The sequence below is a fragment of the Sinocyclocheilus grahami genome, unplaced genomic scaffold (genome assembly GCF_001515645.1).
Source record: "Sinocyclocheilus grahami isolate Dianchi unplaced genomic scaffold, SAMN03320097.WGS_v1.1 scaffold1377.1, whole genome shotgun sequence".
In the NCBI taxonomy this organism is placed as follows: Eukaryota; Metazoa; Chordata; class Actinopteri; order Cypriniformes; family Cyprinidae; genus Sinocyclocheilus; species Sinocyclocheilus grahami.
In genome coordinates, this window is record NW_015506556.1 from 58314 (window position 1) to 86059 (window position 27746).

At 38.3% G+C, this 27746-nt stretch overlaps 3 protein-coding genes and 1 long non-coding RNA gene across 5 annotated transcripts in view; 2 read left to right on the forward strand and 2 right to left on the reverse strand.

Moving 5' to 3' along the window:
* LOC107569735 (guanine nucleotide exchange factor VAV3-like) overlaps nucleotides 1-1623 on the reverse strand; it is a gene marked incomplete at its 3' end in the record, with an annotated part of 45126 nt that extends 43503 nt beyond the window's left edge. The window contains exon 1 of the mRNA XM_016255885.1: nucleotides 1187-1623. Coding sequence (XP_016111371.1) covers nucleotides 1187-1390 — 204 coding nt within the window. The remainder of the gene's footprint in view (nucleotides 1-1186) is intronic.
* Nucleotides 1624-2821: 1198 nt separating this feature from the next.
* Nucleotides 2822-7194, forward strand: LOC107569742 (crystallin J1C-like). Of its 2 annotated transcripts, none has more exons than XM_016255890.1 (10): nucleotides 2822-2916; nucleotides 3058-3153; nucleotides 3427-3603; nucleotides 3766-3864; nucleotides 4583-4675; nucleotides 4869-5025; nucleotides 5225-5340; nucleotides 6299-6376; nucleotides 6482-6621; nucleotides 6865-7194. In XM_016255890.1, the coding sequence occupies exons 2-10, from the start codon at nucleotides 3087-3089 to the stop codon at nucleotides 6964-6966; spliced, it is 1029 nt and encodes a 342-aa protein (XP_016111376.1). In that variant the 5' UTR covers nucleotides 2822-2916; nucleotides 3058-3086; the 3' UTR covers nucleotides 6967-7194. The 2 variants fall into 2 exon arrangements, with proteins under 2 accessions (XP_016111376.1, XP_016111377.1); XM_016255891.1 differs by having other exon boundaries at nucleotides 3087-3153.
* Nucleotides 7195-11673: 4479 nt separating this feature from the next.
* On the forward strand, nucleotides 11674-12012 carry LOC107569744 (uncharacterized). The gene is made up of 2 exons (XR_001606941.1): nucleotides 11674-11777; nucleotides 11852-12012. It is a non-coding gene; the product is annotated as an uncharacterized lncRNA (long non-coding RNA).
* A 1605-nt stretch (nucleotides 12013-13617) lies between these two features.
* Nucleotides 13618-25344, reverse strand: LOC107569745 (rho guanine nucleotide exchange factor 4-like). Its single transcript, XM_016255894.1, has 10 exons — nucleotides 23848-25344; nucleotides 21221-21397; nucleotides 20446-20640; nucleotides 20068-20247; nucleotides 19745-19977; nucleotides 18110-18239; nucleotides 17890-18021; nucleotides 17532-17775; nucleotides 16357-16434; nucleotides 13618-14529 (listed from the first exon to the last, which is right to left on the reverse strand). Exons 1-10 carry the CDS (start codon nucleotides 23878-23880, stop codon nucleotides 14372-14374), a joined length of 1560 nt encoding a protein of 519 aa, XP_016111380.1. The 5' UTR covers nucleotides 23881-25344; the 3' UTR covers nucleotides 13618-14371.
* Between the last annotated feature and the right edge of the window lie 2402 nt (nucleotides 25345-27746).

Below are 27746 nucleotides of genomic sequence, written 5' to 3' on the forward strand. Positions count from 1 at the left end.
TTTGTTTTGTGGTTGGGGGGGGGGGGGGGGGGGGGTAAAAGATTACAAAACAAAATGTAAATGCAAATGCCAGGATAAAGCATTTTGAGGATATCATGGGAATTTTTTGTGAAAATGTGGCCTTGAGATAGATGAATTAGTGGAATCATTACGTTTTTTCCCTGTAGATAAGGAAATGAGATTTCCAACTAATCACAAACAGACTCTCTTGCCTAATAGGTGCTATTAACAATATTTTTTCTTACTATGCACAAGAGACCAACTTTGAAAATGACATAAAGTATGAGGAACTTCACACTACTATCAGTCTATTGTCATGATTGAATTTAATTTAAACAATTTAATGCCATTAGTTCACAATTGCATTTAAATGAATGTGAATTAATTCCAAAGCACTAAAACCACACTTATCAAAATACACCATTTGAATGAGCCAGATAAGTGACAGGAATGCCGACTAACGCAACAAGGGATGTTGTTGAAAATTGCTCTTTTCCGTTGTCTGATGGAGACTGACTGTGTCTCGTCAATCCAGAAGGATGGATTTGTAAGTTTAAAAATCAGTCAGATCAAAGTTGGATTTTATCAGGTCACTGGAGTGAAACAGGGGCATCTGGGAAGAGTTGTTCGGGCCTGGGCAGACTGCCTGAGACTTCTCAGCCCTAAACACTTACTTACACAGACAGAACATTCATCTGGATGTCTTTTGGGTCCCTACCAAAACACGATGTACATTTAAAATTGATGTTTCATTAGCTCAATGTTTACCCAGTTTGTTGAGTGTTTTGCAGACTGACTGAATGATGCCGTATACAAAGAGAGCTGTGTATATATCTACCACTAGGCCCTTTGTGAAGAGAAGTCTATTCTACCACTTGCACTGGGGCCACTTGTATTACTATGGCACTGGCTAGTACCTACTATAAAGCCTTAAATGACTTTAACTAAAAATGTCAAAATATACTATATATATATAATATGCAGGTTAAAATGAAAGGCACTGAAATAGATAATCACATACTGAACATGCCATTGAGTCCAAAGTTGTGTGGGTAGGTTAGTGTTTCCGTAACTGGAGTACATTAAAAATTAGAGTAGGCTATATTAAAAAAATGGAGTATATAAAAAATGCAAATTAGTCCATAAGCAATAATAAAATAACGCTAGACTGTCTATTTGCGCTCACCTGTGACATCTGTGGTCTGAGATTGATCTCTTTCAGGTTAATGGTGTCGGGTCTGAGATTGTTCAGCAGCTGGCACAGAAGCACCCCATCCCGAAGAGTTTGGGCCAAATCAAAAACCTGCGCCGAATCCGCCGTGACCCGATGATTCCGGGGCAAAACTTTACAATTGATCAGCCACAAGCTGCACTGCCTCCAGTACTCCATAATGCGCGTATAAAATTAAACCCAACAACTGTGAAATAAATCTGACACATCTGAATGAAGCTAAACTGTAGAAACAGCCGAAGCAGAGCGCACACCTTGCGTTACACTGTGTTTGTTTCTTTCTTTCTTTTTGAGCTTGCGCTCTTAGTTGCCAAAACGGAGACTTGTGCGCACTAATTTGGGTTTATCCGCGGTCTACCAAAACTATAAATCCCCATCCGCGGAGTTACGAATTCTAGTACGGCAAAGGTTTTGTAATAAGTGTAGAGTGCGGCATTGCATCGCAATCTTCCAATGATGAAGTCTTAGCTTATGAATATTCATTAATATTGTTGACGCTGCGTTGTTGATCTTCCAGTGGCGAAGATTCATCTCATGAATATTAAGGAGCAAGTCTTCACCATAGTAGGATAATTTCACCCCCCCCTCCCCCCCAATCAAATGCGCTTCCTTTTCCGTTAGTTTTGACTATCAGATTGACTCTGTTAACTACAGAAGGTCTTATTTATTTAGATCTCTTGCAGATATCTATCCTTCCTGTAAATATCATCCTGGATTTGAAGGCATTTGTATTACTCTGTTAAAACTGTAAAAACAAACAAAAAAAGAATGTCAATCATGTAGGATTAATAATGTTATAACAAAGAAAAACATTATGATGTTTTATTTTATTCATTTAGTCTTTTAGCAGACGCTTTTATCCAAAACGACTTACAAATGAGGACAATAAAAGCAGTCAAAACTAACAAAAGAGCAACAATATATAAGTGCAAATGACAAGTCTCGGTTAGCCTAACACAGTACACGTAGCAAGGTGTGTGTGTGTGTGTATGTGTATATATGTATATACATATACATACACACACACACACACACACACACATATATATATATATATACATATACACACATACACACATGATGTAGTGTAATGCAATAATTTGCAGCTTTTATAGGCAAAATAATCCCTTTTAGTGTGAATTAGAGGACATTCCAGATGTATTGAACATGGCTTTCCAGAGCTGATCATTAAACAAACAACGAAGGAGAAGTGGGTTTAGAGTAACAGTTAAACTCACACACAGACAGTACGTTATATATGCTCTTCCAGTAATGCAGATGTGCATATTTATCTGAAATAATGAGTATTTCAGTAAAACGATTATCATTATTAGACGATTCAGATAATTGTATGAATGCGAAAGTTGTCATATTTCGGGTGTTTCAGTTAATAAAATGAATGAATTGGCGAGTAGCAAATGTATAAAAATGAATTGCAATTGTTGTTCTTTTTTATTTAGTTAGTTAAATCAGGCATTGCCTATATTTTACATTTTTATAAAATATTAAAACCAGTCTACAAACAAATACATTGCACGTGCGTTGCTACGTTGCGTTGTCACGTGCTTAATTGCATCCAATCAGCAGCACGGAAAACGCAGTTCCATAACACAAGCGCTTTCACATTAAATGTGTTGTGTAACTTGTACACTTCAGACTTCGCTCGAAGAACATAAGATTTCAAGGTGAGAAACAGTTTCGTTTTAAACTGTATTAACCATTAGTACGAGTTTCATGTGTGTATGTTGCTGACGACGTATATATTCTAAGCTACATAAGGTAAGCGCTACAGTTTCTCTTTTATTTATTTGGGTTCTGTTTAACAGGCTACGGGCGTTTTATCTTGCTGTCACAGATGGCTCTTGCCCTGGCTGACAGGGCTATCGGAGCAATCATTGGATCAGCTGTTGCCGATGCTGCAGGTTTGCATTACTTGCGAATACTAGTAACAAAATATACCAAAAAGCCTTTTATATAACAAAACATATTTATATAACATATAAACATCTCTAATATATCACAACTGAATTGACGCAGACAATGTATTTACATAAGCATTTACAAGTATAAACTGACATTATTTTATGGAGATGCAATGTAATCATACATTATAATTATAGTTGCAGGTAATGTGTGAAACATGAACACTGTATTATCCTATAATCACATTTTTGTTGGTACTGTACATTCTGCAGCACAACCGCTCCATTGGGTCTATGACCTGCAGAAGCTGAGCGTGTTGCTCTCTCAGAGTCCTGAGCCTGAATTCCGCCCTGAGTCTGCAAACCCATTCTACAGGAGGAACACTGGACAGCAGAGCTGCTATGGAGATCAAGCATTCGTCCTCCTGGAGTCCCTGTCTGAGTGTGAAGGTGAAAAATACAAGATAGATACATTCCAGTATGTAAGAATATGAAAGGCGAAACTGTGTTTGAAAATCTGACTAGGATGGTATGAATATCACCATATTATTTGACCATGTTGTGGTTAATGGGATGTTGAATATTGAGTTATTTATTTGTTGGTTCAAACAGGTCTGAATGTGGAAGATTTGAAGCAGCGCACCTACAAATTCTTTGGACCTGGATCTGAATATGACACACCAGTCAATAATCCTTACAGAGACAAAGGAGGTAAATTAATCTACTGCACCGCAACATTTTCATATTTGTTTACTTTTTTTATTAGTTCTTCTTGAAATATTTGATGTGTTTGTTTTTCTACACTATGACAGCTCAAATGATCCTTTATATTACAATACAAACAATTGTGTGTACAGTATATATATATATATATATACGTGTGTGTGTGTGTAATTATATTTATATATTTATATGTCATTTATGTTATTTGATTTCTAATTATAAAATTATATATTATAAATATACATACAATACAAGCTTTTATATTTTCATTTTCCGTTTTCATTGTAATTTTACTTTCATTTTTAGTAATTTGTTATGTGCTTTTGTCATTTTTATTTATTTTTTTATTTTTATATTACTATTCAGCTTTCATATATTTATATCTCAGTTTTGTTAGTTTTTTTGCTTAGTTTGATGTTTTATTTATTTATTTTTTCATTTTTAGTGCTTCAGCTTAAGCTTATATTAGTTAGTTGCCAAGGAAACATTTCAAACTTTCGTTTAGTTAAAGTATTTCATGTAATATTTTTATTTTATTTCAGCTATACTTTATTTAAAAAAGATATATTTCTAGTTAACAATAGAACCATTTGAATTTGCATGTTTGTCATTTTGACTCATAAACCTAGACAGATGGTGTTTGTTTTGTTTTCAAATATGAGTTTTCCTGAATTATTCATGACTTTTACTTATTTTTGTTCTCAAGCTCCCAGGCCTCAACTACCTATTGAAGGACCCTGGAGACAAGCAAGCCTTAAGAGCTTTATTAAAAATGTGGATGCAGGCAAGCCAGAGACAGGTACTGTCAGTTATGTTGCTGAAAATGAAGTCAGATAACCATCACAAATATTTTGTGTAGCCACATTATTGCTAATAAATACTAATTCATTTGAATGTTTTTCAAATATATAATTATAATAACATTTTCAGTAATTTGGAAGGAGATAATAAAGCAATATAATATATTAAATCTTTATTGTGACACTTTTCAGGCTGTGAAACTGATAACCAAATAGATGGAGTGGCAAAGCTGGCTCCCATTGTAGCATGCTATGCTGGAAAACCAGAGATGTTGGAGAGAGTTGAGGAAGCCACCCGTGTCACGCAAAACAATGACATATGTGTGGCAGTAACTCTCGCTGCTGCTAGGTTGGTAATATACAGTATGATTGACATGAGATGTGTACATGCAGCTTAGCACAGCTTGCCTCAGAAACTAGGCTATTTATTTTGGTTTCCAACATAGAATGGTGGCAAATCACAAATTAGAATGTGTGAGGAAATGATATAGGAGCTGATCCCAATAATATAATAGGACGTATCAGTGTTCAATTTCTTTTTTCTTCAGGTTCTTGGAGCATTTCATCCTGAATGGTCCTGATCCCAAGGCCTTGGATGCAGTGCTGAAACAGCTCAATGACCCAAACAGAAAAAACCCTCAGGAGTTGGACAAAGCTATAATTGGTATACACCGCTTTAAATTGTTATTAGTATTGTGAGCTGGATACTTAGGGCATGTTTACATTTGGCAGGATTCATGTGAAACTTTGCATATCTCACAAAGACATAATTTAAAGGGGTCATATGATGCGATTTCAAGTTTTCCTTTCTCTTTGGAGTGTTACAAGCTGATTGTGCATAGATAAGATCCCTGAAGTTGCAAAGACTAAAGTCTCAAAACCAAAAAGATATTCTTTATCAAAGGTAAGACTCTGCCACGCCCCCCTAAAACGGCTCGTTCTAACACGCCCCCAAATATCTACCTCACTATGTGGAAATATTTGCATAATGTTCCAAATGTTCATGCAAAGAAAGAAGGCGTGGTTTCAGTAACCGCAGTTAGTAGCAGCCATGTCAGGGAGACGCTGTGTGTTTCTAGGCTAAAGCAAAAGCACTTTATTTGGCCTTCTGAAAGTAGATGCATTTAGAGAGAGAGAGAGAGAAGGGGGGGGAGGGGGTCACATCACAGTGGAGTCAGCTGTCTTAACCGTGGCTTGTGTACTGCAAACACATACCAGCTTCATCACTGTGTCTGTCACGCGACTCTGTTCCCCTTTCGGGCTCTGTCTTTACATTTATTTTGAAAGATGAAGCTTGCAATTATGGTAAGGGGCGTTACATTTCCGACGAGTGCTTGCGGTGTTCGGCCAATCACAATGCACTGGGTCAGCTGGCCAATCAGAGCAGACTGTGCTTGTCGGAAGGAGGGACTTTGTAGAAAACGAAGTGTTTGAAAGAGGCGGGGCATAGAGGACCTACAATAATGTGCAGTATTTGAAAAAGAATGTGTTTTTTGAACATTAAAGCATGTCAACATATTCTGTTACACCAAATACACAAAATAATGATCTTTAAAAAAGCATCATATGACCCCTTTAATATCAGAAATCAAACTTATTTTTGTTTTAATTTTCTAATTTAGGACACATTCATCAAGTAAAGGACAATCTGAGCAAGAAACCCAAAGAGCTCATTCCCACTGTGTTTCCAAATACTTGAGGTTAGTTACCTGCAGCTGATAACCTTTTATTATTCTCTTATGTCTATCCTTTGCACACAATACAGTTAGTCACAGGTATTTCAGCAGCTTTATCATGTCTCTCAGGTTTGCCGGGTGCATTCCAGGCAGCACTGCATGGGGTTCTGACAGCCAGTGGCTATGAGCAGGCTATTCGGGACACTATGAGCTGCGGTGGATGCACCTGTAGCAGGAGCTCCTTCATCGGCGCCTGCATTGGCGCTCAGGTACTGCCAAAAATCATGACCTTGTGATCTGTTTGACCGCATTGTTCTATCCATAAAACAAAGTAGGCTTTATGTAATTAAGGTCAAATTCTTTTTGTGCTATCTGTTCTGTTCTGTATCTTTCTGACCAACCCATTACAATCTTTAATTGGATGATTATGTCATACATACATGACAGAACGACTATGCAGTTACTCTTGCAGTTTTGTAATGGCTCTAATACTGTGACACTTGTTTTTTCAGGTTGGACTTGAAGGAACCCCAAGTTCCTGGAAAAGCAAGACTTTGCGATACAACACTTTGTTGGTTCTCGCAAAGAAAGTTGTTACTCTCCAACAGCTTTAAACTTTTTAGTATGCAAAGTAAATAAGTGGATGATAACTGGATATAATTATGTAATCACCCAAGTTCTTCTGAGTTTTCATGGCTGTTGTGATTTTGATGATACAATTAATGAACGTTTTAGCTTGAAATATTATGAAGTTAAAACTTGATACCTTTGTTTTATTAAATCACAACATGGCATGCAGAAATTGACACACTGTGGCATTAAACTCATGTTCAGTGAACACACTTTGTATTTGTCTTGTTATTACTCTATTAAAATGTCAAATAAAATCATCTACTCAAAAGAGTTAAGAGACAACCTGTTCTGACTGTTAGCAGCGCCATCTAGTGGACTTTACGAAAACCTCAGCAGTTTTATATATAAATAAAACCTTTTATAATATTTGATATCAGTTATATTAGAGATTTTTCAAGTTCTCAGAACACACCAATATATTATTCTTTCCTATTAATAATGTTATTAGCATTATTATTTCTAAACAATAAATATTTTATTTCCTATCATTTGTTGATCGATTTCTGTGGATTTATTGAAACGTATAATTATTATTATTATTATTAATAAGAATAAATATTAAAAATATTATTAATTAGAATTATTAATTACTAATAATGTATTTGATGGTCAAACTGCTGTGTAAAGCAGGCTGCACACTAGGGTTTGAGGCACGTCCGTTGGCTATCTCCACACTTCCTCCTCACCAGTGTTGCCAAGTACGCGGTTTTCCCGCGGAATTGGGCTACTTTAACACTTGCTTTTTCATGTCTGCGGGTTTAAGCGACCCCAATAACGTGATATTTAGCCCCTAAAATGCGAATTTTACCAGGGGAACCCCACCAAAAAGGTGTATTCAACCTCCTGCTCTCTCTGGTGAAGCCAACACGGAAGAGGGTGGCTGCAAAAGGGAGTCAATCCCATTAGACTCCCCATGTTAAAATGACCAACTTTACAACACAAAAAAAACGTTTACAGCCTGGTTCAAAAAATTATTTTGGTCTATATAGCTAATTTTGGCCTTCATGACAACTGTGAGGGGGTGAATGTTTTATTAACTCATCTGTTTAAATTATATTAAGCCTTAAAGTTCTGCATAATTAAGGGCGTGGCCACTTGAGTGACAGGTGGATTGCAGCTGCCGTCGCGCTAGGTGGGCGTGGCTTCAGCAACCAGCTCCCGCCTCTTTGCCCATTTGTGGAGTGCAGCGGCCGTCGCGCTAGGTGGGCGTGGCTTCAGCAACCAGCTCCCGCCTCTTTGCCCATTTTCGATTATCCAGGAGTGACGCGCTGCCAAGATGGCGACGGTCCGCTCCGCCCACTCAACTACGGGTGACGTCACGGACACTACGTCCATGTTTTTACAGTCTTTTGCTGGGTCTCAATAGCTGGGTTTCCATCACCCTGCTTTTATGCGCATTTTGAAGTATCGCATCAGAATCTAGAGATGGAAATGCTGAATTTCGAATAAAAATGCCTTAATTCGCAAAAAGGTTTTTACGCTCGCTTGAGGTGGTTTTTGACTTGTGCGAGTGACGTCACGGACACTACGTCCATGTTTTTACAGTCTTTTGCTGGGTCTCAATAGCTGGGTTTCCATCACCCTGCTTTTATGCGCATTTTGAAGTATCGCATCAGAATCTAGAGATGGAAATGCTGAATTTCGAATAAAAATGCCTTAATTCGCAAAAAGGTTTTTACGCTCGCTTGAGGTGGTTTTTCACTTGTGCGATCAAGGGTTAATGCGAATAATGGGAGATGGAAATGCATTTTGCGAATAAATTCCTCCAAGCGCATCAAAAAAAGTAATGTGACTTTGCGCTATGGGACGGTAAATCCTGACTAACCAGCGGAACGATCTTGTTCCACAGCATCTGAAATGTTGTTATATGGTCATTCGGAAATCAAAGTATTTCTGTATAATTGCCTCCCAGAACTGTTACACGACTGCGTTCCCAAACAGCAGCATCCACCTCCGAAAGCAATAACCGCATTCATTCATTCATGTGTTTCGTCTGCTCGTTCTGAGGTGCAAGTAATTTGTTATATAGGAAAATTATTACATTCAGTAGCTTCTCCTACTTTTCTTAGTGATGTATAGTGCCAGTTTATCAGGAAGTGATGATTTTGTTCTCTTTGACTCGTTGGATGGAAACGGTGCTTGTTCGCAAAGGTTTTAAAGGGGTCCTATTATGCTTTTTCACTTTTTCAACTTTAGTTAGTCTGTAATGTTGCTGTTTGAGCATAAAAAAGATCTGCAAAGTTACAGCTCAAAGTCCACTTCAAAAGGAGATATTTTATTTAACAGAAATCACTTTTCAAAAACTACAACGAACGACACGTTTGGACTACAACGCATATTTTCCGGGATTTGTGATATCACAGATATCGACGAGACCTGGTTGAGCTGCTCTAGAGAAGGCAATGAGTGTTATCACTATGTCGGAGACACGCTAGCTTTCTCAAGGCAGATGAACTTAGAGTGTTTACAATCATCCGGGTTTAATTCGCACTCAAATTGATTTGATTTTGACGCAATATTTACTCTGAAGCTCTCAGGCGGCTATGGTAAGGGGCATGACATTTCCCGACCAGGCGCTGAGTGCTGCCAATCACAGCACACACTGGCCCAGCTAACCAATCACAGCACATTTCGTCTTTCAGAAGGCGGGCCTTCATTTGATACAGGAACTATTCGAGCCGTTCATGCCAGACTGGGGAGAGAGGTGTTATAATAATGTAAAATATGTGAAAAATAATGTGTTTTTTGAACAACCTAGTATGAGAGCCTGTTCTAGTACTCCCCCAAAACAAAATCAAGACTTTGTAAAAGAGTATAATAGGACCCCTTTAATCGATATTCTAATTTTGCGCAGTTAAATTCGCAACTTTGAATGGAAACGTTATGTGCTTACTTATACTACGCCCTTAAAGTATACTCTTTTGGTGAAGAAAAAGTACACACTTTTGAGTGTGTAGTAGTAGAGCAGGCAAGCTTTGGGACATACTATCACGTCACACAATTGTCTTTAACGGACCGCTCTGTCGCACCTGTTACACACACCCTCTAAATTGGCCTGTCAATCATCTTTTCACAGTTAACATCCTCCACATTTCATTTAATTTAACTTCCTACCAAACTAGAGAGAAAAAAAGTAGCTCGTTGATCTGCCAGTCCGGGGACTTTCATGCAGAGAACTCTGCTCATATTTTCTGCATAATGATGCATTTAAAAGTTAACGACCAAATGGATATTTATAAAAGTTCACACTGCTGTTGCAGATGAAATATAATACAGATAACAATAAATAAATATTTTTTTTACCAGGTTAAATGTTGATGATTAGTAACTCAAACCCCTTTTTGAAAACCTCTCTACCTAACCGTCGATCGCGCGCATCCGCCATGTTTGTAGTCTTTCTAACGTGTTTGTAGTTCTGGACCGAATCCTTCGCCAAAGCGCAATGGATTGTGGGCAATTTTAGCCATATTAAGTTTAAGTTTAGAGTGTGCACGGATCCACGCTTCAAACTCGACCTGAAATAGTAGACCATCCGGGGACTTTTCAACATACTCTTTTCAACATACTATGCTTTGGGACACACTTATTCCAATGTCACATACTATTTAGGATGGATAGTATGAACATTTAGAGGCAGGGTATGGTTTTACCTCACCGCAATGTGATTTTTACCGGGGGCTCTCTCTCGAAACATGATTGAGCTAGCTTTGAGTAGCAATTGGGCGGGTTTTGTTGTGAAAATCTGGCAACCCTGCTCCTCACTCCTAACAGCTGCTGGCTGATCTGCGTTAGCAGCTACACTACTGACAGATACACCACAATACCTATACCAGACAGCCTTAACACGTACAGCTTTACGCGTTTATTTTTAATTGGTTTGGATAGTATGAACATTGAGAGGCAGGGTATGGTTTTACCTCACCGCAATGTGATTTTTACCGGGGGATCTCTCTCGAAACATGATTGAGCTAGTTTTGAGTAGCAATTGGGCGGGTTTTGTTGTGAAAATCTGGCAACCCTGCTCCTCACTCCTAACAGCTGCTGGCTGATCTGCGTTAGCAGCTACACTACTGACAGATACACCACAATACCTATACCAGACAGCCTTAACACGTACAGCTTTACGCGTTTATTTTTAATTGGTTATCTTCTCATATCTTCTTACATGGACTATACGCTTATTACGACAAAGCGAGCTGAATTCATAAGTGTTTTGGCCGGACGGAGAGAGGCTATAGCAGGCTAATCTGTGTTTGCTAACAGGCTTCAGCTCAGACTGATCGTTTGAAACATCAGTATTTTATAAACACACAGACATGGAGTTCAACGTTAGACGACTAGCAGCGGACGCGGGCACTTTCCTCAGTCGTGCTGTGCAGGTACATTTCTTGAAGTGACCTTAAAGGTGTCTAGTGTCTTAACTTGTGTTTGTTTTTAACCAGGTTGTATTTTCTTAACGGGACAGTTCAGACAAATTGAATGTTCTGTCATAATTTACCCACCCTCATATCTGTATGATGGTGGAGCACAAAGGGATATTGTTATTATGGCCCGACAGCCGAGGTCACCATTCACCTTCATTGCTTTTTTTTCCCCCATAAAATGAAAGTTTATGGTGACCAAGACTGTCATTCTGCCTAATTGTGTGTGTGTGTGTGTGTGTGTGTGTGTGTGTGTGTGTGCCTCACCCGCACTCAACGAGCTCCGCAGCACCTCAGGCACCCGCAAGGCTCGTGTGCTCTACGACTACGACGCTGCCAGCAGCAGTGAGCTCTCTCTACTCGCCGATGAGGTGGGCCTTCATCACGTCATTTTAGATTGGCATAAAATGAATTATAAGTCTTAATTATCAAAAATTTCCATCAGGTGATCACCGTGAGCAGTGTGCCAGGCATGGACTCTGATTGGCTGATGGGGCAAAGGGGGAATCAGAAAGGCAAAGTGCCAATTACCTACTTGGAGCTGCTCAATTAAGGCCAGCGAGAAGTGCAAAAAAAAAAAAAAAAATCACATTATAGATGTGATTTGACAAGAGTAACACTCCAGATGTGATCAGAGAAAGATCAGAGTTTAATGTAGCGCAAAGCAATATAAAAGTCTTCTACACTGCCATGTCCTGTTGTGTGAACGTCTCTTCTGCCATTCGAGGGGCGTCATAGTAGCCTTACAGTAACAAAAAGCAGTCCGAGATTGCCAACTATTCATCAGATTTATGTGCCAACTGATTATTTTTTACTGCTAAACTAATTGATTGTGCTATAATGTCCTATGAAGCTCTAATAAATATTATAGGAACCTGGTGCGGTTTAAAGTGATCTTTCAGTTTTTTTTAGAAAATAATTTTTTTTTAATCATACTGTCTTGTTTCAAGGTCACAGACCAAGCTGCACACACTGGATGCTAATAAAAAAAAAACACCATAGTAACAGTGAACTGATATGCTGACCTGAATTTTGACCACTGGGTGGCAGTATTTTCAATTTGTGAAAATGTAAATGTAAACACTGCAGCTAAAACCTACTAACACACCTCTTATTACTGGTGCAGTATGTTATTTCACTGTAGTGGCACCTAACAGAACTGCAAAAATAGTGATAGTGTGTGGAAATGGTTACCAAACACTCCCTGGACAAAAGCTGTGTTAATGTTAATTAAAAATAAAACTGAGCTAAAGCTGAAGAAATGGCAAGCGGAATGGGAAGAATGTCAAAATAAGCTTTTTGAAATAAATTCTGTTGTAGGAACAAGATATATATATTTTTTAAATCTAGGCATGACCAAGTTGTGTATACAAGGTGTCGTATTGGACATGCCATATGGACATTTATTGATTGGTGAAGAAGCACCAAAATGTCAATATTGCGCGACTCACTTGACGGTGAAACATGTGCTTTTGGTCTGCCCGATACTTAATGTCATGAGACAAAGGTTATTATCAGGACAAACCCTTAAGGACTTGTTTTATAAGATGGACCCAGTAAAATTAGTACAATTTCTTTCAAAAGTAAATTTAAAGAATATTTTATAGAATTGTATGTACAAAACTTTTTTATAATTGCTTTAATGAAAATCCTATTGAACACAAAAAAAGATATTTTGAAGAATGTTGGTAAACACTAGCCATTGACCTCTATAGTATGGGGAAAAAATAATATTTTTTCCCATGCTATACTGTAGATGTCAATATCTACCGTCAACTGTTTAATTACCAGCATTCTTCAAAATATCTTCTTTTGTGTTCAACAGAAGAAACTCTTACAGGTTTGGAACAAGTGGAAGGCGAGGAAATTATAACAGGGTTGTTTAAATAAACTGAAAATATAAAATGAAAACTTATTCAAAATATGAATAAACGCTATACTATTAGATAAATTATAATAAAATAACACTGGTTGGGCTGCTCTTTGGGAAATACAAACTACAAACGTTTTACTTGCACATTAAGCTGGAATAGAAAGTCTTTCAACATTCAAAATATTAAACATCAGTTTTCCGTTCCCCAAATGTCAGATTCATAACACTTAGAAATGCGTTTTATTAACATACTCTGTTCTGTGATCAAAGATAATCATACATATTTGACAGCTGTCAAACATAGCCTTTAATTTAATAGTACCATTATCAGAATGACAGAATATTGAGAATTTTATTTGGGTTGAAAATGTCGAGTTTCACAGCAAATTCATGCAACCCCCATCACAATATCTGGGTTAGGTTTGGAATGGCAAACTTCTCAAAGAGAAGTTCGTTACAGAGGAGTCATTAGGCAGCAGAATCAAATGAGCACATACATGAAACACTCATCTGAAACGGTGAGTACCGATGGGACGTCGTCTACGTTTCATTTCAGAGGAGAAAGTAGGGAGTTGATAGTTGCATACACAGACTGACATGATATCGACGGACTTCGAGCAACAGCCTCCAGGAAGATAATACAGTAATAAATCTCAACCCGGTCTAATTTTATCTTGTGCGGAACCCTTTAAAACTTCAAACATCATCATGGGATACACAAAAGTATCAAATTACATACAAAAGCTAGTAGTTGGGCACTGTGGATAGCTGGCATACACTGAAAATAAATTAACCAACATATAAAGAAGTCCTCTCTTCAAGCGGGGCTCTTTCGATGAAGCGTGTCCGTACGATGACTTGCAGCAGTAGTCGTGTTAGTGCCGGAAAGTGTAGCGGTTGAGCAGTATTAGCCGTCTTTTTCGACGTTAATAATAACAAAGCGGGAACGCCCTCCCACAAAGTTCCACAACGTCTGGGAGCGATGATTGTAACCAACCCATAAAGTGCTTTCGCAATTGGACATTAAAAATAAACATGTTACACTGGGATAAAAACACAAGTTCAGGCACAACCGCGAATGTACCGAGTCTCTCATTTTTTGAACGGTGTCAAGCGTCCGATGTTGTGCCAGAAATTGGAGGTCTTGCGTTTGGGTTCGGCCAACATGATGACCTGCTGCTGGGGCAGGGAGGTGGGAAGCGTGGGGTGCTTCTGACGCAGCAGGAAGTCATAGTAGGGCCTGGTCACAGCTGTGGGAAAGAGGACATAAACAAAGGGTCAGGACCCGAGAGATTTCGGTCATTAGAGAACGGGACACAGATGTACACATGGGTTTAGTAGACGAGCGTGTTTTGGTCAGACCAGTTTAGAGTATGCTGATATTATTGAATGTAATGCTGTAAATGGGTTAAGTGTGTACTTATTAGGGAAGGATGGGTTGCCAGTGAATTACAGAAACTAGATCAGTTACTGTAAAAAAATTAAATAAAAAGGTTGGGGTATGGGTACAGATTTTCTGATTCGATTCCATTTGATCATGCATATGAAAGTGATTCTCACCTCAGCTAATGCTGTACATCTTGTGCATTACAAAAAAATCATGCCATTTATTTACCAGATACAATAACTGAATCATTCATGCTCTGTGTGTGAACACTTCAAATTGATTTTCTTATGCAAAACTGCTATTTTTATATTATTAAAATAATTCACATTAAAATTATGTAAAAATATGAACTCATATTTTAGTTAGAAACTCCCATAAAAGATTGGCAAAAGTTTAATGATTCTTAAAAACAACTGGCTCATAAGAGTCTTTTGAATCACATTACATTTTTTGATTCACTAAAAATAACCAATTTGAAAGATTCAGTTGTTTGTGAATTGGGCTACACTGGTTCTGCTGTGTGTTTTTGATTCAGGAAAAATAACTGGTTTAAGAGAGTCATTTGTTTGTGAATTGGCGCACACTGTTTGCGAGGTGCATTTTTAATTCACTAAAAAGATCCAGTTTAAAAGAGTCATTTGTCTGTGAATAAGACTACATTGTTTGTTCTGCATGGTTTGATTCACTAAAAATAATCATTTTAAAAGATCCATTTGTTTGTGGATTGGGCTACACTGGTTGCGCTGTAATTCTTTGATTCACTGAAAAGATCCAATTAAAAAGAGTCATTTGTTTGTGAATAAAACTACATTGCATGTTGTTATTCACTACAAATAACTAGTTTTAAAGAGCCATTTGTTTGTGAATCACACTACACTGATTGCTCTGTATGGTTCTGGTTAAAAGGTTCATTAGTTAGCTAATTGGACTACATTAGTTACTTTGAATGTTGTTAATTCACTTCAAATATCTGGTATAAAAGAGTCTTTTGTTCATGAATATGTTCGTGAATCAGACTACACCAGTCATGCCGCATGTTATTGTATGCACCCTGTTTGGAAAACTCAAAAAAAGCTGCTATTTCATCTTTTTATTTGATCATATTCAATTTAGACTGCAAACTCTGGTATATATTGATTCAAATATTGATCATGATTAATCAGAAAATCGATATTTTGACCCAGCCTCAGTTATATTAAGCAGATAAGTCACACTAACACACTGTGGAATTACCCTGGGCTACTCGATCGGCTCTCTACTTTGAGAGGACACCCAAGATATTGCCCTGCGCAGGACCCCAGGGGGCACCCTAACCCCCCGCCCCTGCCTACGCTGAGGGCCTTCAGGGAGGAGAGGTGAAGTTAAGGTGGCCCTGGGAGCCAGAGGTCCTGAAGGTTCAGAAAAACGTAGGCACTTGGAAGTTTTTGGGTGAAGAAGTGAAGGAGTTCTGAGTGCCAAAAGATGCTGTAAAGCTAATGCTGTTCCAGGGCAGAGAGGTAATAATGAAACACAACACAAACATGGTCAAACATGTGCTTGTGAACAGATGAACAGTGACCACACATGACACAACTCATTCACTACACGCTAAACTGGAATGATTTCAGTCGCCACACTATATCCTGGATCTCCAGCATGTAATAATAACAGAAAAGACACAAGTCAACTTGACAAAACAGCTGAAATTCACCTTTGGGCTTTCCTGTTGGATGACTTTTAGATGCATTCAACATGGCCTGCTTCTTCTGGACCTCTGTGATCGTAAAACCTGTTAGGAGGACAAACCAAAAACATTAATACAATTAATCAACTGTGGGGAACAGACCAACACTTCTGTCATGTACAAACATTATATAAACCTAAACAGATCAGCGAATATGAATACTTAACAGCTAACAGTTTGAATGTACATTAATGATAGTTGCCTCTGGGTTACTATTGTTAACAAAGCTTAAGTACTAAAATAACTAACTGCTATAAATAAAAACAAAACCTGAAGTAAAACTGAAATAAAAAAAATCTAAATATATTATACCTATATATTAATATTTTAAAATAAGATATAAAAATGACTGAAATATGAATAAATTTAAAGGAAAACTGAAAATATAAAAATAAAATCACACACATATATATATGTATATTAGGGATGCACGATATTATCGGACGGATATCAGAATTGGCCGATAATGGCTTTAAATGTACATATCGGCATCGGCCAGATATGAAAAATTATGACGATATGTCTTGCCGATAGGAGGAATACGTTTACTCGCATTATAAAAGAACTTCATTATTGTTTATTTAATTCTAACAAATAAGTTCTTGTTAAAAACTAACCAAAGGTAAAAATAATTTGCTTATAATTTCCACACAGGAGAGACTTGGTGTTTCCAAACAAAAGGGAATATATCGGCATCGGCTATCGGCCAAAATTAGTTGAAAAATATCGGCATATCCGATATCAGCAAAAATCCAATATCGTGCATCCCTAATATATATATATATATAAATTCAAAATATTAATAAAAACTATAGCTATAGCATATAAATAATATATCATTAATACTAAAATAACTCTGGTTGCCAGGGTATCATAGGTTGTTGCTTACTGGCTTAATTTAAAAGAGCCCAAGCCTTTCTGGTCCCTAGATATGACTGAGGATGTAATTCTAGATGATTTTTGTTTTATCGTCTGATAGGTGGAAATTGTAAATTCAATCACCAAATGATTTCAAGTTGTCATGTACGTCCATTTTTGTTGATGGAGAACAAATGATGCAGGATGACTGTGAAAATAATCAATTTAAAGACTGTGGACAATAAAATCAATGCTTTTATTTGCGCTTCCAAGAGCCTGTTCACCTGTTTCGAGGTCGTGCTGGACCTGTTCCCGTTCATCCGCAAAGGCTCGCAGCCAGCGCTGCTTCTGCTCGGGTTTCTTGGCACACAGAAGGTGGACCTCCTCTCCCCCAGGAGAACATAATTTCAAGGCATTCTTCACACTCACGTTAAAGTCCTTATCCTTCCCATCCTCCACATCCACCACTTGCATCTGATCCATGTCTAACCGACCCTTGTAGTACAGGATGTCCCTCCGAAGCAGATCCTGTGGTGCCAAGCAAGTAGAACAATCATATAAAATAACTACTTTAACTCACATAAAAACCATCTGCCATAAATGACAGTAATTCTGCTCTCACTGGCATGGTAAGCGACTGACCTTCTTACAGAAAACCAGTTGGTGGTCAAAGAGAAAGAACATTCGCTGCTGGCCTTTGCCCTGTGGCTGGGAGATCTTGGTCAGGTCTCCTGAGAAAATCAGATCAGAGCTCCTGCTCAAGATGTCTTCACCCTAATGAAGGGGAAAAGAGCCTGTGAGACCACACAGTTCTGGAGTGAATCAGTGTGTGAATATTATCCAAGATGCTCATGTAATTTACCTCCCAGTCTTCTATGGAGCTTTGCCACTGAGCAATTTTGTCGATATTCTCCAGACGCCTCTTTCTCTCATTGATCAGTCGAGCCACATTCTTCATTGCATTTAAGGCAGCTTCCACATCCTTATAATCTCTGAAAAGCAAAATATATGAGATTGGAAATGCCAATTAGTAAGATGTGAATCAAATAATTCAAAACACTGATTCAGCAATTTATTATCATCCATTAGCGCTCATTAATTATAGATCTTTTTCCTTTGTTATTGCATTGAGATTTTTAATCTACTGGGTAACAATGTCCATTTGGATCAAATATTTTGAAAAAGCAGCTTTGCCATCACAGGAATAAATTACTTTTTTTTTTTTTTTTTAGAATTTATTTTCAAAAGTAGTTTATTCCTGTTATGGCAAAGCTACATTTTCTGGAGTCTTCAGTGTCACATGATCCTTCAGAAACCATTTTAACATGCTTATCTGGCGATCAAGAAACATTTCTTATTACATTTTCTTATTTCTTATACATTCTTCATTTCTTATGTATTATTTCAGGATGAATAGACAGTTAAAAAAACAGCATTTCATTTAAAGACAATGAAAAATAAATATTTTGTCCTTCTTACTTTTCGATTTGCTGAATAAAAAGTATTCATTTCTTTAAAAAAGACTTCTGAGCCAATCTTTTGAACACTAGTATATGTATCTGTATTTTTATTTATATGATTTATATGATGACACTTGATTATCACTGATGCTCAACCAAGTGAAATATCACCAATTATATTCATAAAGTGTGGGGGGAAAGTGTTTAATTTCTTATTTACAGACATGCATATATGCCATATGTTTCGATGCAGTTATTTTGTTGCAAGTGACATGAATGAAGAACACTCATGATTTTTAAAGTGTCATCTACACAAATAATTCACATTTTATTTAGATATCTTTATTTAAAAGAGAGCTAAATGTGCTCATATGTGACCCTGGAGCACAAAGCCAGTCTTAAGTCGCTGGGGTATATTTGTAGCAATAGCCAAAAATACATTGTATGGGTCAAAATTTTAGATTTTTCTTTTATGCCAAAAATGTTCCATGAAGATATTTTGTAAATTTCCTACAGTAAATATATTAAAACTTTTGATTAGTAATATGCTGTGCTAAGAACTTCCTTTGAACAAATTTAAAGGTGATTTTCTCAATATTTAGATTTTTTTTCGCACCCTCAGATTCCAGATTTTCAAATAGTTGTATCTCGGCCAAATATTGTCCTATCCTAACAAACCATACATCAATGGAAAGCTTATTTATTCAGCTTCCAGATGATGTATAAATCTCATTTTCGAAAAATTGACCCTTATGACTTGTGATGGTTTTGTTGTCCAGGGTCACATATGTGCTTAATTTCAAGATCTCTATTAAATAAAGTCAAAATGTCAAAATGCTTGACAAAAAATCATTTATATTTTATAGCTAAATCACACATCAATGGGGACATACAGTCAACTCTCAGAAAAACTGTGGAAAAGTTAGTACCCTTTCAAAAGATACACCTTTATATTAGTATCTTTTGAATGGGTACCCAATTACATCATGAGCGTGTAGTAAATGTGTAACAGCAGGCAGTTGTGTAGACCTCATTACCTGTGCTGTGGGTTGGTGTACTTCAGCAGCTCAGCCAGCTGCAGAGGATACTTGCAGATCTTCTGAACAGGAGTAAGCAGGAATCCATCCAAGGAAATGTCGATCATCTTCTGGAGCAGGCGACAGGCCTCAAAGAAGAACACATACTTCTTGATCTTCATCAGTTTGGAGAGCTGCACGCAGGCATTGGGGTGGTTGTTGCAATATTCAGAGTAGATCTGAAAGTTTGTTTGCTGGATGGAAAAGAAGTGAAGAGAACAGAATAAAATTCCAAACCTAAAAAACTGCATCCTACATCACCGCCTACATGGAAGTCAGCTTACATGCTCTAAGAAGCAGGAGCCAATCTCGCTGAGGTGAGGATGGTCTTTGTTGAATTTCTTCTCCAAGGCTTTGAGAAACTTCTTCTGGAAACGGTAGAGCTCATCGATGTTCCCAAAGATAGTGCGCAGTTGCTCCTCAGTAAACATATCTGTCCTCTTCCGACACTGTTTTATATAGCCCTGGAAGCCAAAGTGAGTAAGTCAAAGGTTTAATGCTATAGCAAAGCTAGTTGGATTATGGAGCAGCTGATATGAATCAGGTCATTCTCTCAGCATGTAAACAGAGAGCCGAGTGACTCTATAGACATTGTAATGCTCTGAAACAAGATCCACATGCTGAAGTAGAACCGATTGATCAGAGCCATGTGGCAAACTGACCTCACAGATGTCCTTCAGGTGTTTGATGTAATCCCTCTCTGTGCTCATGATCTCATTGATGACGTTGGCTCTCATCTGCTCCTTGCAGGGCAGACCGGGCCCTAAGGGGCCCCCCATGCTGGCCCCACCCCCCTCCGAGGCCCCGTCCAGATGGGCTAAGTATTCCTCCATGGGCTCATCTTGGTTCACCCGTAACTACCAATAACGAATAGGTTAATACCGTCAGGATTTACTAAAGACAGTGAAAAATTACAGATGAAAAGGTACTGACAGTTATTTTTGTGGCTGACCTTACTGCATATACATTTGCAGGTTCAAAATTTATGGGAGGAGAGTATTTGAATAAATCATGCAATGCGATTTAGGTCTGCAGTAGTCAATTTACTGGCATTTGTGCAATTATTTAACATGCCAGAAAAGCATGTCTTAACCCATTTTGTGCTTAAAATCTGCAATAACTTGCACTGCTCTTGGTTGATTGCGTTGGTCGTTATGGAAATGATCTGACTGCGTCTGTGTTCTTTAATTTCCACATTGTCATCAGGATCACCTGCAGAACTTTCCACTCCCGTTGGCGCTCTTATGGGATTGTGGTCTCAAGCATGTAAATCTGGTCCTAAATGTTCACTGTGCAGTGGCTTTTACCAATGTACTTGGCAAAAAGAACACTGGTGTACTGATGACCCCTCATTCTAGCCTAATGTAATATAGTGATGACATAATGTGACAGTAATCCAATTTTTTTGTTATGAGCGGGAAATCTGTTCTCCTTTACCCGAACAAAGCTGGCGGGGAACCAGCCCTCACTATCCAGCACCCGGCCCCACCACCACTCCTTGTTTGTGGCGTCCACTACTTCGATGACGTCTCCAGCTTTGAAGCCCAGCTCCTGGTCGTCCATGGTGACGTGGTCCCATAGAGCCTCCGCACACACGCTGCCATCACTGATCAGCTATTGAGACACAAGATGAAGGCAAAACAGAATGGCAAAACATTGCCTGTATAATGTAACTGATCATATTACAGCAGAAACTACTTTAATATGAGTATAATAGCAAATGTGTATGTAAATGAAAAGTAATAAGCCTTTAATCACAGTTGCATTTCATTTCATTGCTTAATTTCATTTATGTGACTAGTATATAGAAATTCTTACACTTGTTTGTTCTTGCTGTTTAATACACACTGTACAGCAACATGCAGTTTACATTGGAGCTGAGAAATATATTGAATATTTACAATTTATTTGTTAGGATTTTGCAGGTGTTAAAATATACAACACTATTGTGAGGGTTTTAATGCATTTTTTATTTGAAGTTTTGCATGACATATGTAATGGATTCTCTAAATTAATTTCAAGTTGCAAAATGAATACAAAAGTCAGATCAAACTATCTGTCAATGCATAAATTCTAGTGCTGTCAAACGATTAATCGCATCCAAAATAAAAGCTTTTGTTTACATAATATATGTATGTGTACTGTGTATATTTATTATGTATATATAAATACACACACATACACTATATAATTTGAAAATATTTACATGTATATACATATATTTATATTCTTATATTTTATATTACATATAAATATATTTAATAATAATTAATATATAAACAACATATTTTTCTTAAATATATACATGCATGTGTTTGTATTTATACATAATAAATATACACAGTGTACACACATAATGTAAACAAAAACTTTTATTTTGGATGTGATTAATTGCGATTAATCGTTTGACAGCACTAATAAATTCAAAACTCAACTGTTAACACAATAATCACTCAGCAATGTTCATGTAGAGTATTAAAATGCTTTAGTAAACATTAATTAATTATTACTTCATTATATTTGTGCAAATAAATGGAAGTAATTATTCTTCCATTTGTTGATGTAGAGTGTGTTGATTTTTTCAATTTATTGTTTTAAGTTCACCTAAATTAAATGTAATTGTTAATACATGATAAATAAAAACAATGTGATAATGTGAAGTTTTAGGCCTGGTTTTCAGTTATACTATAATGTTGGATGGCTTTAATTACTCATCATATCCCCACACACACACACACACATATATGCTATTTAAAGGATGAACGTTTGCCTTACTACGCTGCAAAAAAAAATTAAAAAATGTTTTTAAATACTTTGTAACAACACAGAGCATTCAATTTCACTGCCTGTTTTAGTATCTCAATGGCATAACGTGTTATCATGCAATGATATACAACCCTTCATTCTGTGCACTTAACCAAAACCAAAATGCAATGTATCACTGGAGAAAGAATTACCAAATTAAGGCTTTTCTGTCTGCAGTCTGCTTTTTCAATGAGTGGTCATTTTAAGTTTCCGCTTTCTGCTTGCAAGGATTGATTTGGCAAAGTAAACTAAAAGGAGGGTAATATATTGTCACACTGTTCAGCTTGGCTACAGAGAAAATGAAGTGAAATCCTGGCAAGCTTAACAGCCTCCATCAAACCATCTCTGCTACACAGCTAAACGTGATCTATCGGTGCTGATGTAATAATCACACTCTGTTCTCTGTCCATACTTTGTGCTCACAGCACCGATGGACTCAAAGGCTGAATATACACCCCCTGAATCCAGAGCTCAGCATTCTCATCACCACAGCTGTGCCTATGTACCCTGTTGCCTAGCGACACACCCACATACTTTCCCATGTGCCTCCTCTTCACGGCCTGTGAGTTACAGCTTCTTGGTTTGTTCAAAGATGATCAGAAACAGCCCTGGCACATATTGTACAAACATACAAAAAACTAATGAAAATTATGAATGATCATGAATGAACAAGGTTTTTAAAACTAGTCTTGATGTTCTAGTATCCAAATATTTCCAGAATTCCATTTTTGCTGAGCCAAACCATGCAAAGTTCATTGGTTTGATTTTCCCATTTGTTTCCTTCTGGGTTTTTATTCCTCACACCATGCTGCTCTACTAAACTATAACCCCACTATAACCATGTCAAGCTCACCAGTGTGACCTCTTTTTTTTGCTCACCAGTGAAAGGACTGCGCAGATCCCTCTGGGACAAAGTCTAGCATAAAAGAAAGCCTCACATGGGCCAAAAACACCATGTTTATTGTGCTCGCTAGTCAGAATCAAAGCATATAGATCCATAAGTTGACAGTTACACAACAAGAAATCAAGCACAGTCATTCAAAGGCTCCCACACATAAACACCCAAACCTACCTACAGAAGCAGACAAAACGTCTAAAGGTGCCCTCAGATGACTTCAAAGATGAAATCAAAGCCTGACCCCTAGAAGCCACTCAAGAGTGGTTACAGTTTGGTAAATAATTAACATGCTGCCATCCCAGCATATTACTTCTGGCTGAATGCCGCCAACCTCACACACAGTCACATCCATTCCTGTTACCTGCACTGTGATGTCTGCATCCTGAAAACCCATCCACGAGTGAGCGAGAGGGACCAACTTTCCCTCCTCCTCCTCCTTGTCCTCCTTGTCTTCCTCTCCACCCCTCCCCTCGCTCTTTCTCCTCACTGCGGCTGCGCCCTACTGGAAGGCCAGCAGGAACATCAGCACTACGTTGATGATGACCAGCAACATCATGATGACGAACACCACCAACTTCTGGGCCTCCGGGCTGAGGTTGCACCGCAACAGGAAGTGAGCCATGCCCTGCCGAGACGTCGTTCGCTGGCCTCCACGAGCCATGGCGGCGGAAACCCCCTCGCCTAGAGGTCTGTGCGCAAACACTCGGCACACGGTTTGCTGGCCGGATCTGCTCAGTGTTCTCGGTGAAACGTGAGGGGGAGGGGGAAGAGCCTCCACGTCCACAGTTACCTGCTCACTTCCTTTCCGTTCCCTTCTCTCTCTTTCTCTTTCTCTCGCGTGTGCGCTATCTTCCTCCTCCTCGTCCCTCACTCCCCTCGGATCTTTCCCCGCGCACTGCTGATGTCAGGAGCAGGGGTGGATGTGTCTCTCTGCCTCCATGTATTCTTCTCCTTCTGTGCTATTTTGTGCCCGTTCCTGTCTGTTTTTCTCCTTGTATGCTCACCTTCGCTGCCTCCCCCTCGTTCCCGTCCCTCGTCCTTCTGCTCTGCTTAAACACACGGCCGTGCTAATTCCCTTGGATCTGATAAACGCACTTGAAATACCTTCTCTTTTCACCGTCTCTTTTGCAAAACGCAAAGCTGAGGGGCGGAAATGGTTGCTGCATCTGTGCTTAGCGGCTCTAGCAAAAACCATCCGTCCATCTCCCTGAATTGACTGTTTTTGCTCCTGTTTTTTTTCCTCTCATCCTTCCCAGCCAATCGGCTGGCGGTGCTGTGAAGCGTATCCAGGATACCAGAGTAGCGGAGGCCGGCCTTAGCGGCAGCAGGAGGGAGGCGGCTGTGGGGGAAAGGATGCGAGAGAATGCAGCACAATACATCCTTTCTATCCTGGCGCTTCTCCATTGGCCCAGCCGGCCGCCCGTCAACCACACTTCCCGTGTAAAAGTGAGCACATCCTGCTCGTCTTCTCGAGGCAGTGCTACGGTGACGGTAATGCTGCTGGAGATATTAATTAAAGACTGCATGAGGTGCCAAACACCTCTTGAGCTTTCATTTCCTGACCAGGTCCGGTGTCAGTGAGGTAGGATTAACGCAGTCATCCTCACTCGGCTCGTTCCCGTGCATCAATTTGTGCACAGCTAATGGGATTAGTGAAGGCTTCTGATTCCACTAACCTGCTGTTCTCTCTCTCTCTCGGCCGCAGAGCCCCATCCCCAGCGTCACAGTGTCACACAGCACGATACTTCCTTTTAAATCTAGAGCTGTGCCTTTTTGACACACACACAAAAGCAAAATAATCACTCACTCTCCCCAACACTGAAACAAGCTGTCCCCCCATCACAAGAAATTAACACTAAAACTAGATTTTTATATTTTCAGTGGAAAATATATTTCTATCATGACAACTCTCGGATGATTTTAGCATGGTAATGATATGACAATGTTACTGTATTTGGTCTTGGCAGAATAGATCTGCTACGCTGCTGTTGTTGTTGTAGATTATTGCTGCTGCAAAGCAAACACAAGAACTTGCTACTGCCAATACATACGCCAATACGGTGCTGTGAGTATTTAAGACTGCTGCTGCACAAGTAGCATCATAATAACCTGTAGTAGATCTATACAGGTGGAGCTGGGGAGGTGGAGGGTTTCAGAAGATCTCTGAAGGTCCATGCGCTGCGAACTGCTCTAGTGAACACTAATCAGCCATTTAAATGTAAAGCAGTAAGATCACTGGCTACGTACGCAACATGAACAAATCAGCTTGTGCCAAGCAGTTAAGCTTTGTGAATATCATCAATCTGCATTAACGACCCATCAGCCTGTGCCATCTAGAGCTTCATGACAGAACTTGCCATTTCACTGAGAGTTGTGCCTACAGTATATAAAACTTTGTTGCAGATTGCTACAATGCAGTACCTAAGGTGTTCTAAATGGTTTTTAATGTGTTGCTATGCCATTAATAAGGTGTTCTGGGTGGCAATCAGTATTTTTGTCTTGTTTTTTTAGTAAAAATATTCTTAAATATCTTTGAAACAATATAAACTTGAAGCAAAATAAGTGCAAAACAAGATAATGGTTTGAAAAAAAAATGTTTTTTAATGTGTTCTTTATTTCTCTTTTCTGAAGCTTATTGTTTTTTTCAGTCAGCATGAAATGGAAAATCATTTCATTTCGATCAACTGTATTTTCAAAATGCATTTTATTGATTTAACTGCGAACATTTCATCTGTGCATGTGTTTTATTTTGTACAATTTTTCGACCTTGCTATGTTTTAGTCAAAATGCCATAACTGGATCTTTCCTGTATGGGACATATATCAGACTCTCCAGTCATTTAGTCCACATAAACTCCCATTCTTACAACCGGCTGCAAGTTTCCATTCATATCTGCCTCCATCCAGTCAACACTCAATGGATAGAACCAAGTCTATTATAATCCATTTTACTCAGATGTATATCACACTACAGAAGAAAAGGTGTGTTGCTACTTCCGATTTATTAACTACATTTATTTTGGTTTATGCTTAAAACAACGAAAATGTTAGATATTTTTAATTTAAAAAAATTCAATATATATATATATATATATACATATATATATATAAATATAACATTAACAAACCAATAACAATGACTTTTGCGGCTTATTACTAGTTAATAAGATAGTTGTTAAGTTTGGTTATTGGGTAGGATTATGGATGTAGAATATAGTCATGCAGAACATGTGCTTTATAAGCACTAATTAACAGCCAATATGTTAATAATAAGCATGCTAATAAGTAACTAGTTAATAGTGAGAATTGGTCCCTATACTAAAGTGTTACCATATATGTTTTGCCGTAAACTCGGCTACTGTGGGTGTTTGCTTAGTGGTCTAAATCTCTACTGGTGTTTTTCCTCCAAAACTGGTACTGAATCTGAAGGAAACTATTATTTCAGGCTGGAAAAACTGACTAAACACTGACCCTAAGAGCTTGCTGGTTTCGAACCAGGAACTGCTGAGGGGTTATATTCTGGTGGCTAAATATGCCTCAGGTCCCTTCTATAATGCAAGCTTAGATCTCCAGGTGAAAATGATTATTACCATGATTTGAGGTACTGTATCAGTCATGTCTGTAGCACAAACAGTGCAGGACGATTTACACACTAAATTTTAATACTAGTGGTTCTTCAAATGTCTGAGCAATAGTAACAGTGATGCCTGACTTAGCTCCCTATTAAAACAATGACACTTTAATTTTGCCTGTTTATTATTTACTGGATATTATACCAGGACAGAAGGGCTAAAAACAATAACAACAGCATCAGCACAGGGCTTCTGTGCAGCTCAGTGCACACCAAAGCTCCCAGAGGCCCGGCTGTTGATTAGATTTTTCTGCTGTTTCTATCTAAAATGGAGTTACTGAGCGGCGTTCGAAAATGATACCAAACAGTCATAAATCAAACTCCGACACTCTGCATATTCTCTGAAATACTTTGAAGATAACAGCATCTTCCTACAACAAGGATTCATCTTCAGTCATGCTGAAGATGATGGGAGAAGTACAGTGGCAGCAGGCCATTCTGCTGGTCTCAGGCCTCAGGAGAGGAACAGATGGGTAGTAGACTGAATTCCAACATGTATAAACACTGAATCAAGAGCACAGCTACATACTAAACTAAATTGGTGCCTTGAAAGCCTGTCTGAAACCAGTTATCTTCATATAAAAACACAGTTTGTTTTGGCTCTGTAAGGCCTTGGGTTTCAAACACAGA